The 20,895-nt window shown below is 42.1% G+C and overlaps 1 protein-coding gene across 2 annotated transcripts in view; it reads right to left on the bottom strand.

Moving 5' to 3' along the window:
• The window catches only part of PTPRN2 (protein tyrosine phosphatase receptor type N2), a 1,585,109-nt gene that overhangs the window by 240,399 nt on the left and 1,323,815 nt on the right, over positions 1 to 20,895 (bottom strand). For both annotated transcript variants that reach the window (XM_033931599.1, XM_033931600.1), the window contains exon 15: positions 352 to 499. In XM_033931599.1, coding sequence (XP_033787490.1) covers positions 352 to 499 — 148 coding nt within the window. The remainder of the gene's footprint in view (positions 1 to 351; positions 500 to 20,895) is intronic.

Below are 20,895 nucleotides of genomic sequence, written 5' to 3'. Positions count from 1 at the left end.
TCTCCAATACACTTTATGCACTTATGGCCAAAATTAGGACTGTGATTTATGCTGCACAGGTAATGAATATAGCCCGCATAACCCCTGCTCCACCAGACTCCATCCTGACCACCCCAGTACTAACCAGTAAGTACCACGGTAGTCAGAGTGGACAGTCAGTGGCATTGTCTGGGCAGGCACTTCTTCTGCCCAGGTAAGCTATTCTGAATATCAACTCCTAGCAATTTTGCAAATTTAGGAAATGAAACAGAAGGTACTCCAAATGAACTGTGGGTAGTGTTGTGTTGGAAAATGCATTCATATTCTCTTCCTAAAGATCTATATTTTGAACAGACTTTATGCTGTACGTACATGCCACAACAGTCTGTGAGCGGTTCTTCCTGCTGTTCTCCTCCTTATGCGCAACTGTAGATGCATTTGGTTCAGCCTGATAGGCACAGAGAGCTTCCCACTCTTTCTCCAGGCGGTTCTTGTTCTTCAAATGATCTTCCATGTAGGCCTAGTGCGAAAAAAACAAAAAAGCAGAGCTGTCAAGCAGTATTTTTATAAACTACATATTGTTTGCCATTTAAAACAACCAAACACGGGAGATCTGCATTACAATGAATGCAATGAAACAGGCAGAGAAGGAAAGAAAGATGTTACCATGAGTGTTGAGGTCCATAAGCTCTTTGGGAAGTGGCAAGTCCCGAAAAGGACAGGTTTGTTTGGGGTTTATTTTTTACTTCATGTTTGCTTTTCCATTTCAACTCAGGTAAGAGACAAGAACCCATTCTCTATCCTTTGACAGCAAATATTTTGCCCAAGCATAATGGAAGAAAGCATACCAACAAGTGCAAAGAGCCAAAATCTGTTCATACAGGTTTCTGTTTGCAGATGATTAAAATATTAGCTCAGCCCTGGGTCCGATTCACTTAAAGGTTGCTAAAAGTTATCATGCACAATAAACATATTCATATATTAACCTCTGCGTTATGATGCTAAGTGAATGGATGTAAATCAAAGCATTGCATTGCTTGCTAATGAGCATAATGAGATGCAAATGAAGTCATAAAAGTGCCCACAAATTGTCACCCTATTCACCAAAGCATGGGCTAATTAGCCACTGCAAGCTACGACATAATTTCTCACTCTAGACCAGTGTTCTTCAACCTTTTGACACCTATGGACTGGTGGAAATAAAATTATTATTTTGCGGACCAGCAGTTGAAGAACACTGGGCTAAGTCGTGGGCCAGACCCTGACCATCTCCACCCAATCTCCGCCCCAGACCCCCGCCCCCTGAGTCGTGGCGCATGGCGCGTGGCGCGTGGCTCGTGGCCAGCGTGCTGTTTATGGTACGATGCAATGGATGTTAGGACATGATAAGTGCAGTATTTTTTGTGGAGTTTTTTTCTACAAAAGGCCAGTTTTTCATATGGTTCTGGGTAATTCTAGTTAGAGACATTTCTGTGTCAGTTAAGGACCACGCCCAAATAGAAGCGTACGAAAAACAGGTGAATAAAACATTTAAATATAATGTAGCTAAGGCCAGAGAAAAATATACTAAGGATTAATATAAGGGAAAGCATAATAATATCTGTGTATGTACTTTGCTGTTGAGCCAAATCATGGTGGAAATCAGGATTACATGGAATCCATTTTAGGTTCTTTTGTATGTACTATAACTGTCCTGTCTTAGGTCAGCATCTTGTGTCAGTGAATAGTTTCTGTTCTTTGTTCAGCTTCCCGCCTTTAGCCTCGTGGTTCTAATTGTTAACAGATGTGCTCAGTCTAGTTAGAAAAAGCATATTAGATTCCATATTCCAAACTGAGATATAAAATGTATGAAGTATGAATGGCCAAGATATGAATGAAATTATGAATGTTTGGGGCCCCTGAATGTAATATGTGGCGATATGATTGTGGAAATATAAATGGTTTATATAAATTGTTTATAAGCAGAAACATTAAGAAAAAATCTTGAGCACAACATCTGGAAGTGATTAGAGTCAGTCTCAAGAATAGGGAAAAGGGGGGCATTGAAAGCCCACGCTTCAGGGAGAGGAGAGGGGGATTTAACCCCCCCTTTTTCTCCTGAGTAAGATTTCTGTGTAAGGCTGTGCAATTTGAATCTGTCAGCTTAGGAGTTTTTTTCCTTTAAGGCTCAGAACTTGTCAGCATGGAAGGACTGAGAATTTACCATGTTAATAATTGTGAATTCTTTTGAATGTTAATGTTAATTCAGAAATCATCTGAAACTTTGACTAACTTTTAAACATGGAGGAATGTTTCTTTGTCTAAACTTTAAGACCACCCATAGAAATGTTATTGGTCGTCAAACTTGATGATGTCACTAAACCAAAAGTTATATAATAGACTGTAATGAGATAGAAAGACGAGACCATTGTGAGAAGGCCAGTCTTTGGCCACGATGATGATCTCCCATGAGCGCAACGTAAGCAATTATGCTATTCTTTTGATCTAATAATGGGAAAATAGAACCAATAATTCAATAAATCCTGGTTATAATTTTAAAACCTTGCGCTGGTGTCATTTTGCATGTAGAATTATTTTCAAACCTGAAGCTTTCACAAATGGCGTCAATGCCCCATGCTCACCCCATAATAGTACTAATTGTAACACCATTTTTTTCCATTCATTTTTCATATACACACACACACACAATGTAATTATATTAACAACACATAATGGTTAACCACAAAATTAAACTACACAAAGCACATTGTGTGCTTCTCAATATTCACTCCTACCAGAACACAGATAACCCATGCAAATACGGAACCAAAAACTAAAAGTACTAATATATACAAACAAACCCTAAGATGCAAGTAGTACAACCCCAGAGGAAAAGAAACAAATGCATTTCTTCCTGAACAGACAGCAGGATCACTACATTAAAAAATAAAATCATTCCCCCTACCGTTGTTGTTTCCCTCCCTCCATGCTGTGCTTTGCCTTCTGGCCAGCCCCCCGGTGTTATCTTCAGGCCAGCTCCCTCTTCCTCAGTATTGCAGTGCACAAAGCCGTGGGCAGCGGCTCCTCATTCATCCAGCGCCTCTTCTGGAAGCCTTCCCTCTGACGTCAGAAAGAAGGCTTCCGGTTTAGGCGCATGACGCGCGTAGGAGCCTCTGCCCACGGTTTTGTGCACTGCAGCGTTAAGGAAGAGGAAGCTGGGCCCAAAGACAACGCCGCATCGATCGCACCATGGACTGGCGGCTGAAAAGCACTGTCTGGGGCACGATGCACAGGACCGGCAGGAAATTTCTGCAGACCAGCACTGGTCCATGGACCGGCGGTTGAAGAACAGTGCTCTAGACCAGTGTTTTTCAACCTTTTTACACCTATGGACCGGCAGAAATAAAAGAATTATTCTGTGGACCGGCATCAGTCCGTGGACCGGCGGTTGAAGAACACTGGGCTAAATCGTGGGCCAGACTCCGCCCATCTCTACCCAATCTCCACCCCAGACCCCGCCCCCATAGTACTAATTGCACCTTGCACGTCCCGTGCCTCATCTGGAAGCCTTCCCTCTGACGTTGCAACGTCAGAGAGAAAGCTTCTGGTCCAGGCACAGGATGCCCGTAGGAGCCACTCATTGCCCGTGGCTTTTGCACTGAATCAGTTAGGAAGAGGGAGCTGGCTCGAAGATAACGCCACATCGATCGCACTGTGGACTGGGGGTTGAAGAACATTGTTTTGGACCTGATGCACGTGCTGGCCCTGTGGACCGGCAGGAAATTTCCGTGGACTGGCACTGGTCCATGGACTGGTGGTTGAAGAACACTGCTCTAGACCACACATTAGGCATGGATTGCCCATGCTATAAAATTCATATGCTGACTGAAGCAAGTTTGTGTGAGAAAATGGAGCCATTTTGGCTGCTGCAGCACCCACTAAAAAAAAAAAAAAAAAAAAGAGATGAGAATGGAGAAAAGAAAAAGAAAGCAAGAGAGAGTAAACAGGACAGCCATGTATGAAAAGTCTCTAACCCAGAATTTGCTTCTGGAAACTACGGTGCTTATTTTCGACACATATGGATGTCTCAAAGCCAAAACGGATGTTCATGTGCTTGGGACATTCAAATTTTAATTTTTAAAATGCAGAATAACACTGCAGTATGTCCAAATAGCAAGGGGGCATGTGTTAAGTGGGACTAGGGAAAGTCTGAAATCTGGACGTCCAACAGCAGTTACCAAAGGGGAAGAAAGGTCCATGACTAAAATGAAGGTTATTTTTATTAAAACCTACTGTATTTTAGGAACATCCAAGTTACAGAAAGGTACTCTGACTAAGCAGCTGTCCATTGGAGGGATTAACCCTGTCCTGGAGGCGTTTGGGACTTAGGATTTTTTTCAGTTGATTATGTGTTATAAGTTTAGACGTAGTGGTGGTTTGGGCGTTCTCAAAAAAAAAAAAATCCTCATTTTGGATGTTTTTTTTGAGAATGGACATTTTCCCTGCTTCTACTTTGAACGTTTAGGGCCTAGGCCAAAAGGGGACTTAGATGTTTGTTTTTTTTATGCCCCTTCACATATATATATAAAAAAATGCTGACAAACTCCCAAACAGATGAATTCCTGATGATATTCAATCCATGGAATTGCTTCTCTTACTGCAAAACCTTTATCCTGTTTCAGTCAGGAGATATCTGACTTTGTTCAAGGAAAATTTACTGCAGTTCAGAATTCTGAACATACTGCCAAATGTCACATAATGGACGTTATATTGATCAGGAATAAATATGGTATTTATTTCTGTAACACAAATTCAGTAATGTTAGTAACATATATAATGACACAGCAAATTATTCTTAATGTTATTAAGCCAAAAGTGGGGGAACTCCTAGGAGTATGTGATTTTTTCAAAAACTGGTGGAGAAAAAAGCCTCAAACATATTTGGCAGTGATTAACAACTTTGCAACAAACTGCCAAATATCTATCACATAACTGTGACACAACATCTCTCCTAATATTCAAAGGTTATAGTATGAAACCAGTTATTGATTGATGTCACTTCCATATGCTCAGAGATGTAGGGCTCTAATGGAGGGTTTATATGCTCTCCTCGTGGAGCTTATGGAGGGTTTGTATGCCCTCCTCACGAAGCGCATCAATCAATAACTGGTTTCATACTATAACCTTTTAAAAAAAAAATAATAATAATAATCTTTATTCATTTTTACATCTTACAACAAGTGTATCAATAAATTGACAATTGAAATTAAGTACATCACTTGAATTTCTGTCATATTTAACAGTAATACATAAAATTTAACCCTTCCCTCCCACTCTTACCATAACATATGTAATATTTTTTTAAAAACATATACAATAAGTGAAATACAGAGTAAATTAATCATTTTATAATATAGACATCACCTAAAATTCTCAAAAATTCATACTTATTGATACCCTCCCCTCACCCACCAAAACTATAACCTTTGAATATTTGGAGAGATATTGTGTCACAGCTATATTTACTGGTATACTGTTTCTTATCTCCTTTGTTTAATAAGCAAAACCCCATTTAGATATTATTGACTAAATATCTCACAGGCATAAAAAAACTCTACTAAACATCATCCATATTTCCCTGTGGAGTGCAGGTTATAATTTAAGTCTTGAGATCCCACATTCCTATCCCCTTGCTTTCTTGACTTCAGACTAGAGGTCTTCACGGGAATGGGGATCGCAGGAATCCCGCGGGAATCCCCCCTAACCCACGGGACTCCCACAGGGACCCCCCTCTGGCCCACAGGACTCCCAAGGGGACCCTTCCTGGTCAACGGGACTCCCACGGGGATGGAAGGCTTTGGAAGCAGGGTTCGTCCATATAATATAATGGACACGTCAGCCTTAGTAAAAGAGGGGGTTTATAAGTTAATTACCTGAACAGAAAACCAAAAAAGTGTTCCACCAAAGAGATTCCACAAGGAAAACAGCAGCGCAAACACAAAAGAAACAGTGGAATTGATGATCCTGTCATAAGTAATTGCTGCTTTTTATGGAGACGGGCGGGGATGGAGGTAATTCCTTGCGGGGATGGGTGGGGACGGAGAGGATCCTGGCGGGGACAGGTGGGGACGGAGAGGATCCTGGCGGGGACGGGTGGGATTTCTGTCTCCGCGCAACTCTCTACTTCAGACACAGTCTCTGTCTCCACCACTTCTTCCGGGAGACTGTTTCACGAATCTTCCACCCTTTCTGTAAATTCAACATTCTTTCACAATTCAACACTGGTGTCAAACAGGGCAGTCAACAATTTGCCACGCCAACTACAGATATATTTGATGCAATCTTGGTTTTATAATTTTGGCTGCAGTATAGGAACATTCATTGTCAATACTTGATTAAATCCAAGCCAACAACATTGCTAACCAACAAGTTACATTCATGCAGAGTATATACTTCCTTGTCCCCAAAGACCTTACAATGAAAGTTTGTACATGCAGCAAAAGAGGATTAAGTGATTTACTTAAGACCACAAGGAGCAACAGCAGAATCTGAACGCCGGCTTTGCTAGTTTCCATCTGCTGCTCTAACCATTAGATTGGTCCTCCACATTCATCCAAATGAACACAGAACTCATTTTGCTCTAGTTACAAATACCTCTGGCAGCTTTTTCACAGCAATCAGACCCATAAGGATTTTTCCCACTCTTCTGAGTGTCATTGGGGATACTAGGCTGAAATCTGCTTAATGTGTGGCTGAGGCATAAAAAGCACACAGGGATGGTAAATAAGACCAAGAATATTATAGTGCCTCTGTTGCTCCATGGTATGTCATCACCATGCGTACTGAGCACAGTTTTGGTCGCTATATCTCAAAAAATATATAGCTGAATTAGAAAAGGTTCAAACAAGAGCAACCAAAATAATAAAGGGGATGGAACTCCTCTCGTATGACGATAAACTAAAGAGATTGGGTCGTTGGGGCTCTTCAGCTTGGAAAAGAAATGGCTGAGGGGGGATGCAATTGAGGTCTAAAAAATCCTGAGTGGTGTAGAACTGGTACAAGTGAATCAATTTTTTACCTTTTCAAAAAGTATAAAGAAACAGGGGACACTCAATGAAATTACATGGAAATACTTTTAAAATAAATAGGAGGAAATATATTTTTTACTCAAAGAATAGTTAAGCTCCGGCACTTGTTGTTAGAGGATGTGGTAACTGCAATTAGCTTAGCTGGGTTTTAGAACTATTGAGACAGACATGAGGGAAGCCACTGCTTGCCCTGGATCAGCAGCATAGAATGTTGCTACTTTGTGGGATTCTACCAGCTACTGTGACCTACCTGGGTTGGCCACTGTGATAAACAGGAAACTAGTCTAGATGGACCATTGGTCTGACCCATGTGGCTAACCTTATGTTGTGATAAATCTGAGCCTATGGTGTGGTGGGGGAGGCAGCAGGGCCATTTGTCCTGGGGCTCACACTGGAAAGAGGCCTCCATGTGGGAAAAATATTTACATTTTTTTAAACTGCCAGTCAATTAAACATATACTCTCAGCACAGAAGCTTCTGTTTTGAACCAAGGAAACCCAACTTTCAGAAGCAAGTGGAGTCACTTATACTTTTGCATATGTTTTTACTAGCCAACCCCTAGAGAGTTAAGGGATAAACAGAACAAAATCTTGCTTGTTAAATGATCTTCTCTTCCAACATGGCATTTTGAATGGGTCCGTCCTGTTTTTAGATCCCCTGTCCTGTTGTCCCCTCCCTCCCTCCCTGCCGCTCCAAAGCCAGCCAGCCTGCCTCCCTCCCTCCCTCCAGCGCCGAAGCCTGCCCCCCTCCTCTCGAAACATCCCCCACTGCTGCAACCTACACGCCGAAGCCTGGCCTACCGTTGCTTCAAACCCCGATCTGCCTACACTGCCACATGCCACCCACCGCAACTAAAGAGAAGGAAGGTTCAAACGCCGGACCACTAACCTTCTTCCCAATATCAATTCTGACATCGGAGAGGCAGTTCAGGGCCAGCCAATTGCTGCCTGGCTGGCCTAGAACTTCCTTTCCGATGTTAGAATTGACGTTGGGAAGAAGGTTTGTGGGCCAGCGCCTGGACCTTCTTTCTCTTTAGTTGAGGCGGGCGGCAGTGTCGGCGGACCGGGGGTGAGGGGGGTTCGAAGCGGCGGTAGGCCAGGCTTCGGCACGTAGGTAGCAGTAGCGGGGCCGGTTTGCAGGGGTGCAGGCTTCGACACTGTAGGGAGGGAGGGAGGCAGGTAGGCTGGCTTTAGTGTGGCAGACAGGGAGGGAGGGAGGCTGGCTGGCTTCGGGGGAGGGGGTGGGACAAAGGCAAGAAGGCAGTGAGGGGGACATAGGAAGGATGCACTGGGAGCACTAAGGACATGGGAAGGAGACACTGGGGGCACTAAGGACATGGGAAGGAGGCACTAAGGACATGGGAAGGAGGCACTGGGGCACTAAGGACATGGGAAGGGGCACTAAGGACATGGGAAGGAGGCACCGGGGGCACTAAGGACATGGGAAGGAGGCACTGGGGGCACTAAGGACATGGGAAGGGGCACTAAGTACATTGGAAGGAGGCACTGGGGGCACTAAGGACATGGGAAGGAGGCCCTAAGGACATGGGAAGGAGGCACTGGGGCACTAAGGACATAGGAAGGAGGCACTGGGGGCACTAAGGACATGGGAAGGAGGCACTGAGGGCACTAAGGATATAGGAGTGGGCACTAAAGACATGGGAAGGAGGCACTGGGGGCACTAAGGACATAGGAAGGAGGCACTGGGGACACAGGAAGGAAGGAGGGAGGGAATAGAAAGGGACAACTGTTGGGCCTGAGTGCAGAAAGAAATGAAAGAAAAGATGCACAGTCAGAAGGAAACGCAACCAGAGACTCATGAAATCACCAGACAGCAATGGTAGGAAAAATTATTTTATTTTCAATTTAGTGATCAAAATGTGTCAGTTTTGAGAATTTATATCTGCTGTCTATATTTTGCATTATATTTGTCTAATTTTCTATAGTTACTGAGGTGAGATTGCATATTTTAAAGCCATCTGCCTTGACATCTTTGAAAACCCCCCAAATATAAATAATTAACATTTTCTCTGCTTATAGTGTGCTTTGTGGGGTCTTTTAATTTTATGGTTACCATTATGAATTAATAAGATATTATGGGACTCATAATCAAAACAGAAAAACATCTAAAAATCAGTCTAAATTGGCACTTGGACAATCAGTAACAAAAAACGTCCATGTGCCGATAATCGAACGGGGTTTTAGACATATTTAAAAACGACTTAAGCCTTCACAGTGTTGCTGAACGACAAGAGCTAAAAGGGGTGTTTTAGGAGGAGTGGTGAGGGCAGGATTTGGGCGGGACATGGGCCGTCCTAGACTTAGTCGTATTGCATGTATAACCGAAAGTCTTACAATACTGCCTAGACGGAACTTGGATGTTGTGTCTTAGGCCATCTAAAACCAGGTCTAAGTCCACAAAAGGTATCCAAAGTGACCAGACACAAAGTACAGACCCCCACACACAGCCCCAGTGTTCACTGCCCCCCCCCCTCAATAAAAAAACATAACAACACTTTACATATCTGCCTCCAGAACATCAGCACCTGGCAGCCTGGCATAGGAAAGCCTAGTAGAGATGCACAGAGGTGGCTTAAGTTTCAAGTTTCAAGTTTATTAGGTTTCTTGATTAATCGCTTAATCAAACTTCTAAGCGATGTACATTTTAAAATTTACATTTGTTGGGTAACAGTACAATAAATAAAAATACTTAAAAAAAAAAAGACAAAATTACACTCAATTAACATATTCATAACATTAGGTGAGGAGGGATGAAATACAATTCTTTAAAGTAAAGAGAAGACATAAGGGAAAATACAAGAGGATAATAAATAAAAGATATAATAAAATAGAGTAGGGTAGTAAGATAATAAAATTAGTTTGCAAAGGCATCCTTGAAGAGAAATGTTTTTAAGCTACTTTTAAATTTTCCAAATTCCTTCTCTTCCCTTAAAGATATGGGGAGATCATTCCAAGTCTGTGGTGCAGTACATGAAAAAATAAATTGTCGTCTAGTATTTATAATTTTCAACGAAGGAATAGACAGTAAGTTTTGTTCATTAGATCTTAAAATCCTCTTTGCAGAATATGGAATTAATAACTTAAATAAGAAAGCGGGGGTCATATTATAAAGGGTTTTGAAAGTGATTATACAAAGTTTATATATCATTCTGTGAATTACTGGAAGCCAATGTGCATTTTTAAGAAGAGGTGTTACATAATCAAACTTTTTAGATTTGGTTATTAGTTTAATTGATGCATTTTGTATAATTTGAAGACGTTTTATTTCATGTAAAGCAATTCCTTTGAAAAGAGAATTGCAATAGTCGATTTTAGACATCACCAAGGAGTGAATCAGGATATTAAGTGATCTGGGACATAGAAATTTAGAAATAGATCGAATTTTACGTAACCTGTAAAAGGAAGTTTTCATGATGTTACTTATATGATCGTGAAAATTAAGTTTGTTGTCAAAAATTACCCCTAAAATTTTAATATTATTAACTAATTGAAGGGGGACATTTTGAATAGAAATAGGAGTAACAAGAGGAAAACTATCCTTCCATGGAAAAAGCATAACATTAGTTTTTTAATGTTAAGAGCCAATCTGTTTGTATCCAGCCAATGATAAATTTGATCAAGTTTTTCATTGATCGCCGAGATTTCAATTATATTATTATTATTTAGGGGATTATTATTATTAGGAGACTTGATTAATCGCTTAATGCAGTAGCTGGATGTCATCAGCATAGGCAAAAACGTGAAAGCCTACAGATTGGCATAAGGTCATTAGTGGTGCAAGAAAAATATTGAAAAGTAATGGTGAAAGAATAGATCCTTGGGGTACCCCATGTGCAATCTTTGTAGGTTTGGAGGAAGATTCCTTGAAAAGAACGGGGATGTTCCGAGGGGAGGGGGGCAGGCTTCGGCGCTGGAGGGAGAGAGGGAGGCAGGCTGGCTGGCTTTGGAGTGGCAGGGAGGGAGGGAGGGGACAACAGGACAGGGGATCTAAAAACAGGACGGACCCATTCAAAATGCCATGTTGGAAGAGAAGATCATTTAACAAGCAAGATTTTGTTCTCAGTTTATCCCTTAACTCTCTAGGGGTTGGCTAGTAAAAACATATGCAAAAGTATACCGGAGCAGAAATGGTTTTATTTTGTACCGGAGCAAGTTTATTTATGGTAAAATCAGCGGATGTTGGGGGGCGGAGCCTGGAACGTGCCGCCGCTGCGCAGCGGCAGAGAGATCACAGGAAGATCAGCTATGGAAAATAAAAGCAAGGTAAAAAGCCTTAACACAACTAAAATCAAACAAGAGCTTAAAACAATATAAAATAGGTAAAATAAAGTTAAAATCTAGTGCTATGCAGTAGATATCGGTGCTTGTAATAAGTGGTCTTGGGGGTGAGTTAGTGAACCATGGAGAGGAGGACCCAGGCCCATAAGCCACTTTAATCACTGCATTCATGGAGAAACATGTGTACCCCCCAAAACCCCCCAAACCCTTTTGTACAGCCATATAAGTGGCTCCTGCAGCCACAAGGGCTGTTGGGATAGTAGATAGGTGGGTCTAGTAGATTCTGGGGGATCTTGCCATTGCCTGAAAACCAACTGCTGAGCAATCGAAAGCAGCCGCCAACAAACCAAAACCTCTTAGTAACACTGAAGCAACCAAACCGGCCAACCCAACGAGCAAGCAGCAAAAGAGTCAGAAATAAACTTTCTTACCCCAGATAACCTTTGTTAAGGCTGGCAGTTGCAAAACTGGAATGGACAGCAAAGCACCCTCCAGTTGCAGCACTTCTGGTTTCAAATTTATTTATTTATTTTTTTGAAGGGGAAGAAGAAAAAAGTAAAGAACCTGGTACAACCTCAATCCCAAAGGAGAGGAGGGTGGAGTAGGGACCTGGGGGGGGCCCAGGTGTACCTCCCAAAGTTGGCACCACTCAGCCAAACACCCCTATCTACCTGAAGAGAATAATCTCAACAGAAGAATAAATAATATCTCAGCCACAATTCAGGAGCTAATGGAAAAGCAACCATCACCTGCTGGGAGATAGAGAATACTGGAGATACAGGGAGAGTGCCAACTAATGGGACCGCATGTTAATCAGTTCTCTATCTCCGCCTGCTGGTAGATGTGTGCTATCCCACTTGTCTCTGGATTCATCTGCTGTCGTTGCTGAGGAAATGTTGGCTATAGAACTCAATTTTTGTGCTATGAAAGAATACCCTTTAATCTTTTACTTCCATCTTTACACTCTTGTTCTACCAGCTGCTAATATAACTTAGACTTACTTGTAAATTGAGCACCACTGGTAAAGAAACATGTGGAACACACAACATAGAAGTCACTGAGAGGCCCTTTATTTAACACTGGACATTCCTGCGTGTTAAGCCCAGAATTACAGCAACATTTTTGTAGGGCTCTTCCTTTTTTTATTTTTGCAGGTTATGCACTAATGTTTCCATTAGTGCACGGTACCTGTAAAAAAGTACTCTAGGCTGGCCAAATGGTCTTATTATTTTGGTCTCTGTATAAAATTTTTACCTTGATGAACGTACCAAAAAAAAAACACCCTTCCTGCTACCTCCATGCCACTATGGCAGACCCAAATTTCATCCTTCCTTCAGCCAGCAGCAGATGTTGTTACACCAGAGATTTCTTCCGTAGGAGATCCAAGGGAGGGAATCTTGGCCTTGTTGGGAGAAGAAGTTTCACTTTCTCCTCCACCGCCGGTATTGCAGAGCCAATGCTGGATGGAATCTCTTGGCTTAGAAGAGGAAAGACACATGGGACCCAAAGAGGCCCACATGCGCCAGGCTCCATGAGGGTTAAAGGTGAGGCGATAGTGGCATGGCAAATTGGAGCTGTGCTGATTCCCGGCATTAGTTCAGGCAAAGCTCAGGAAATGCTGGCAGGAGTTGTACAGCCTGTTATTCCAACTTTAGAGACTCTTTCTACTGGTCTAGTGTCCTTGCCTGAACTCTTTCGGCCATTAGAGATAAACCTGGATGCGCACTGGTCAGTATTGTCTAATTTGCAAGCCTGCATGGTATTGCTAATGCTGCAAAAATTATGGAGAGATTTAGACAACTCTGAGACTCTAAGATAGCTGTATTGCAAACTCGAGTTGAACTAGTAGAGCATACTATAAATGAAATTAAAGAACTTAATGTTTTGATCGAGGACAAGACTGACTCACAGAAAAATAGAATCATTAGAAAATGCAAGAAATTTGAATTTTGGAACTTTCCTGAAGTACTGAGACAAACTAGGGACATTTTTAAACTATAACTGACTGAAGTATTGAAAATTCCAGAAAAGTATTTTTCTTCCTTGCCTGGGACACCAAGAAACAGAGGAGCAGCTCATGATGGGAACAGCTTGTTCTCACCTGATAGATCAAATGTCACAGCTTTCCTAGAATAATCACATGGAGAAGTTACGGATCGTGGCACTCTCCTAGTTTCCTTTTGTGTTTTCTTAGGATATAGACCTACTTGTGAAACTTTATTTTTGGAATTCACAAGTCTCTTTTAAAGGACAGTGTATCCGGTCATTCCTGGATATAGCTAAAAAAAAAACAAAACACAAAACCTCAGCAAAGAAGAAAATTATTCATGGCCTTGTGTAATCAAGCAAGATCTTTGGGATTTTCATTTACTGTATACTTCATTGCCCCTGTAAATGTATAGTTAAGACAAGGAACACTAGAATCACTTTCTTTGATCCAGAGAAGATCAAGAGTTTTCTTGATGCAGGCAAATAGCATGTTTGCTAGGCCATATGAGCCACAGATACGTTAAACAGGACTCTGGATTGAACAGATATAGCTGTTGTTATTAGTATGTCAGGTCTATAGCTTAACATTTTTGAAAAATGTTTGTGGACTAACAAATATGGTACCCATTTAATAATTTCATTAAGAGAGTTTTCAGTTGTACCATGTTTCTTTTGGTAATATCATATTGCATTTCCTATGAGGAAAGTTTTTCTTGTAATGTTTCTTAATTGCAAAAAATAAAATAAAATCTAAGATGCAAACAAATAAATGAATGCTTGAATTTCCCCTCTCCCTCAGAACTTTAATGTTCTGCTTTAATGCACCAGAAATCACACTACCTTTCATATTTTCTCATTCAATATTTTGGGGATCCAGATGGAGTTCTGAATTTATAGCACTTAGAATTTATATCTATTAATGCTCACAAATTTCCTTTTAATTACCCTAATGCATCATCTGGCTTATCCTTTGCTGAAAGACAGACAAAATCTCCATAGTTTATAAGGTGTAAAACCTTTTGTTGTGATAATATTTCTACTATATTAAGTGGAGTTTGTGTGCACGGTATATTACTCTGCTACAGCTAAATTTCTTGCATGGCAGCAGAGATGTCCTCATATTAATATCTGTGCTGTTACAATGTTCCAAGTTCTGCTATATTACTATAAAAGTTGATGCCTGCTCAGGAATTTTAACAGCATGCAAAAGCTGCGTTTACCAAGCCCTGCAGGATCTCTTTCCTGCTTTCCATTAAATAACCACCTTGGATGCTTGACTTGGATTAAAGCATAGTGCAGTTAACATATTTTCTAAGCACTCTCCAACAGAGTGATTAGCTGAATACCATTCGCCTGGACCAGGGGTAAGCTATTCTAATCCTCGAGAGCTACAGGCAGGTCAGGTTTTCAGGATATCCACAATTACATTACATTTCATTACATTAGTGATTTCTATTCCACCATTACCTTGCAGTTCAAGGCGGATTACATCCAAACTAAAACAAGAATTACATTCAAAATTTGAAGGAATAGAATAAGCGATGACATAAAATTTTTAAGGTAATATAAATGTCGGGTAAAACAGTTATCAACGGGAAGTAGAAGTTTTTAGGAGATAGGAATAGGGTGAATTATGGGGTTTTAGATAACGTTTGGTAAATAGAAGAGTATTAGAGAGTATTAAGGGTATAGAGAGTGTTGGATTGGGATTGGTCGTGCTGGATAGGTTTTATGTATTTTTTGAAGAGTATGGTTTCTTTCTTGAAGGTTTTGTAGTTTGTAGTTGAAGATAACAGAGTGGTGATTTGTCTGTCCAGTTTAGCTGCTTTGGAGGCTATAATGTTGTCATAAATTTTTTTTCGTTTGACATTTTTGGATGATGGGTGGGAGAATAGTGAGTGGGTTCTTCTGTGTCTGGTTGAGGAGGATTGATTTAGTCGGTTATTCCAGTAGGTTGGGCTTTCTCCGTTGAGAGCCTTGTAAAGTAAGCAGTAGAATTTGAAGTGCACTCTCGCTTCTATTGGAAGCCAGTGCGAGTCATGGTATGCCTCTGTGATATGGTCATATTTTTTTAGTGAATAGACAAGTCTTAGGGCTGTACTCTGTACTGTCTGCAATTGCTTCATCATGGTCACGGGACATGGTAGGTATAGTATGTTGCAGTAGTCCAGCATCCCAAGGATTAGAGATTGTACCAGTAGTAGGAATTGCTTCTTTTTGAAGAATGTTCGGATTTTTCTTAGATTTATATGCGAGATTGATTTATACGCACTGCCTCCTTGAGATGCAAATCTATCTCATGTATATTTATTGTGGATATCCTGAAAACCTGACCTGCCTGTGGCTCTCGAGGACCGGAATTGCCTACCCCTGACCTGGACCAAGATTAATACAGTGGAATTTCTCTTGTATTATTTTCTGGAACAATTTAATTGTTTTAAAAAATTTATTTCTAAGATATGATCTGCAAACCTAAAGGGTTGGTTTTTTTTTTGTCTCTGGAGAACTCACAGTCTGAGGTAACAGAATGCTTGAGGCACTTTTACTAAAGCTTAGCGTGCCCTAAAGGCTGGATTTTGCAAACGGCGCCTAGATCGGTGGGGCCTACAAAAATGGATGCTGGCCATAGGTCAATCACGCTTAAGCACCATTAACAGAATCACGGCTAACGACACATAAGAAAAAACTGGCCTACATTGCAGGCATCTAAGTTCTTTAGTGAATTGCGCCTAACGGTGCAAAAGTCCCGCTCTGCCTAACCATGCCCGCTTAGGCATAAGGCGCCCTTAAGCAGACTGCTGTAAATGCCTTAATGGCGTCTACTTTTTTTTTTTTTTTAAACACGTTTTTAATCAGTTTTAAACTACACAGTCAATTACTGAGCTGATTAAAGCCAATTAAAACAATAAAGTTAGACAGCGGTACATCACTTACTAACACCTAACTTATTTATTTATGCTTTCTATCCTTTTCTCCCCAAAGAGCTCAGAATGAGTTACAGGTTAAACATACATAACATACAGGTTACAATTTGCCATAGTTACAGTGCAAGATTTTTCGATGCAAGTTGTTATCCTAAGTCAACTCATACTAGGGATGTCTAAGAGTGTGTTTATTTTTATACATGTCCAGGACAGGGAGGGTGGGGAGGGGAATATCTTTTTGGATTATTTCTTGATTAAACTGAAGGAGGGGAGGGGTGGGATATTTATCTCATGCATTGTTATTAATGGAATTTAAGTGCTTATATTGTTATTCATGTCGGTATAATTTATGGCCAAAAAGAGAATCTCCCAACACCCCTACAAAAGAAGGGCGAGGGGGAGAAACAGCCCTGACCACTCACGATCAGATATAAAAGAATATAATTAATACTTGTGGTATAATTTATGGCACTGTGTTTTAGCTTTGAAAATCAATAAAGTTAAAAAAAAAAAAAGGTGTGGTGCAAAAATTACAACTACAATTTCAGCACCCTATGGTTGTGGGTTCAGGACCACTTGTCCCCTGAGCGGGCCACTTGGTCCCCCATTGCCCCTGGCACATTAGATAAATTGTGAGCCCAATGGGGCAGATAGGGAAAAATGCTTTACCCAAATAAATTCATCTAAACCGTTCTGAGCTCACCTAGGAGAACAGTATAGAAAATTGAATGAATGATTAAATAAATACCACTATCTAATATAATAAAACGGTAAGCCGCGCATGCGCACTTCCTATGCGTGGGTCCATTTTCTGTGAGCTGCAGCTAGGAAGTGGCATACGCGGCTTACGGTCTGTCCTCGTGGCCAGAATGCGTATGCGGAGGACAGATCGTGAAAGTACAGCCGGCGACTCCCCCCCTCACTCACTGCCAAAACCACCACCTCCTCCTTTTCGCCGGCTCACCCGCTTTTAAATGCTGTCTTAACGCTGGCTTTGCTGTCTTCTGTCCACTGTGGCCGCTCTCTCTGACTACTTCCTGTTTCCGCTAGGGTTGGCCGCAGTGGATAGAAGACGCCGAAGCCAGGGGCTGTAGCCGCCAATCTCCATTCCTCCGGGGGGGGGGGGTCTGGGAGGAGAGGGATTGCGGCTACTCAGCGCCCCCACCGAGGAGCCCAGCAACTTTCCGCTGCCCGGGACCCGACTCATTTGCAGCCCCCCCCCTCTTCCCTTACCGCGGGCCCGACTGGTGATTTAAGCAGCGTGTCAGCAGTCTTCACACGCTGCTTCGGGCCCTTCTACTGCCCTGATTTGCTCCGGACGTGCCAGAGTAAATCAGGGCAGTAAAAGGACCCGAAGCAGCGTGTGAAGACGGTTGCACACGCTGCTTAAATCGCCATGTGTAGTCGGGCCCGCGGGAAGGGAAGGGGGAGGGGGGCGGCAAAGGACTCGGGACCGCGTTTGTAGTCGCGACTGTGGGAAGGGAAAGAGGGTAGAGGAAACGCTAATGCAGGCACAAGGAACTGGTGTGGGGGGAGGGAAATGGAAAGGGGAGGGAATGCAGCTTTGCACAGACAGACAGAGGGAGGAAGGGAGACAGAAAGACAAGAAGAAAGACACAGGGGCAGGTGCACAGGGAATTGGTGTGGGGGGAGGGAATGCTGCTTTGGACAGACAGACAGAGAGAGGAAGGGACACAGAAAGACAAGAAGAAAGACACAGGGGCAGGTGCACAGGGAACTGGTGTGGGGGGAGGGAATGCTGCTTTAGACAGACAGAGGGAGGAAGGGACACAGAAAGACAAGAAGAAAGACACAGGGGCAGGTGCGGGACAGCGGGAGTCGCGTCAGGAGGGGTGCGGGATGCCGCAGAGGGAACTTTTCCAATGGGTGCAACTGGGCGGCTGTCGGGAGCCTCTGATCAGGGGCAGAGCAAGATAAGTGTATCATAGGGATAAGAAGGAGGAGGGGGGAGAAAAAGGAAGGGACGCTTACTGCTGGACAGGGGGAGAAGGAAAGAGGTGCTGATGGACGGGGGGGTGAAGAAAAAGGAACGGAGGCCTAATGTTGGACAGGGGGAGAAGGAAGGTGCTGCATAAGGAGGTAAAACAAAGGGAGAAGGCCTGCTGCTGCATAAGGAGAGCTGTGAAGGGGTGGTGGTCGACACAGGGGAGGTAAAAGGAAGGGAGAATGGACAGGGGGAGCAGGCAAGGGGTGGTGATGGACAGCCAAAGAAAAAGAAAGACAGAAAGAAAGAAAGCGGCTAAGGAGAGAGAGAGAGAAAGAAATAAAGAGACACACACACATATATTCTAGCACCCGTTAATGTAACGGGCTATAAGACTAGTACATAATATACAGTTTACAGGTTACAATTTGCTACAGTTACAGTGCAAGGTTTTTTGATACAAATTTTTAACCTAACTTGACACATACTAAGGATCTAATACCAATATACATAATATGTAGTTTACAAGTTAGAGTTGCCATAGTTACAGTCCAAGATTTTTCAATACACATTTTTATCCTAATGCAATACATAGCGATGATATAGTATCAATATACAGTACATTTCTTTGTAACCCATCAGTCATAGGGAGGGGAGTTAGGTGAAGAGGTATACTTTTATTGCTTTCCTAAAGTTGAGGAGTCCTTCAAAGGATCTGATCTGTGGGGGCAGCTGATTCCAGTGGCTTGGTATGAAGTGGGAGTAGGAATGTTTGGCAGTATGCGGTTGAAGGGCATGACCAGGAGGTGTTTTGAGGTGTATTTCATCCTGGGAGTGAAGGGACATATTCAGCAAATATGGAGGAAGCTTTGTTGTCATGTAGTCTGGCGCCATGTCATGCAAGGATTTCAACGCTAGCATCAGGCCCTTAACGTTTGGCTATGGGCAGTCAATGAGCTGAGAATAGAGCCTGGGAGACAGGGTCATGGGCGTGGAGGTTTTTTAAAAGACCGATTGTCACGTTTTGTATACTCTGGAGCCGTTGTATGTTCTTCACTGTGAGACCGTTGAATAGTGCATTGAATAATCCATGCAGGAGAGGACTAAGGCATAGAGTAGTTGGGTGAAGTCAGACTCAGAAAAGTAGTTCCTTATTTTTTGGAGTTGTCGCAGGTAGTAAAATGAAGATACGACTTGAGAGAGATGGTTGGAAAGCAATAGGTTAGAGTCAAGGAGTATTCCTAGGCTGAGTGCTTGGTCTTTTGCAGTTATGATATTTGAGTCCCAGGGTAGCAAGGGATGGGTGCGGTTGTAATGTTCTTTGCAGATCGAAAGGAGTTCCATTTTGGAGGCATTTAGTTGCAATTTGTTGACAGACATTCAGTTTTTGATTTCCAAGAGGCAATTTAAGAGTTTCATGATCTGGGTGTCATGGGTTTCTCCTAGCGGTAGGTATAGTTGGATGTCAACTGCGAAGGAGTGAATCTGTATTTGGTATTTGTGGACTATGTCTAGGACAGATCTAATGTAGAGATTGAATAATAGAGAGGATAGTAGAGCCCCCTGTTGAACACCATATTTGATTGGTTTTGGTTTCGATAGTAAATCATTGAGCAATACGCTTTGGGATCTATTATTCAGGAACAACGTGAACCATCATAATGCAGTGTCTTGGATTCCAATTTCAGAGAGTCGTGCAATGAGGAGAGGATGGTTAATAGTGTCAAATGCCACACTGTGATCCAGCATCACCAGAAGGCTATCATTATCCTTATCCCTGAGGTTCCAACAGTCGTCGATGTCAAGAAGGATGGTTTCAGTACTGTGGAATTTCCGGTATCCTTATTGGTTTGGTTTATTTATAATCCGCCTTATACAAGGCGAAGTACATCAACACATTCATAAATATACATAAATAACATTTCAATTATTTTACAAAAATAAAATTGACACCACTAAATTACATAATCAGACTTACATAGCGATATTAACACCGTCAAACAACCCTGGAAGGAGGATAGGGCTTCTTGTTTGTTGATGGAGTGTAATTGCTTTAATACTGTTTTTTCACAGGATCTTGGAGATGAATGGTAGGTTGGAGACAGGTCTAAAGTTGTTGGGCACATTAGATTCTAGTGTGGTTTTTTTCAAGATAGGTCTGATGACTGCTGACTTCCAGTTTGTGGACACTATGCCTGTTTGTAGAGAAGTGTTGATGAGAGGAAGAATGGAGTCTACAAAGGCGTCTTTCACAGCCACTAGGAGGCACGATGGGCAGGAGTCTAGGTTGGAGCCAGAAGGGCGAATAGTGTCTAGTATCTTGCTGATGTCACTGTGGGAGACAGTTTCAAAGTGAGTTAGATTCCCAGTTGTAGTTTTAATTATCTTGTCTGAGTTGTGGGGGGGATGATGTCTGTGGCATGGTGGAATCGAGATGAGACCGTATTTGGTCTACTTTACCAACAAAATAGTCTGAGAATGTTTCGCTGTTGAGTTCTGTGTTAAGGCATTGGTTGTCTCCTTGCGATGTTGCGAATATCTTTTTTTGTTAGTTTAAAAAGGTTTTTCGATCTATTGGGGGGTCTTTATTAGTGGTTGGAAACAGTATATCTTTTTAGCCTCTAGGGTGGCTTTTTTTATATTGTCCATGCAGTTCCTTCCATTTGGACCTGTTAAGCGTGGACTTGTACTAT

Source organism: Geotrypetes seraphini, chromosome 2 (assembly GCF_902459505.1).
Source record: "Geotrypetes seraphini chromosome 2, aGeoSer1.1, whole genome shotgun sequence".
Classification (NCBI taxonomy): Eukaryota; Metazoa; Chordata; class Amphibia; order Gymnophiona; family Dermophiidae; genus Geotrypetes; species Geotrypetes seraphini.
This window is presented reverse-complemented; position numbering and strand designations above follow the sequence as displayed.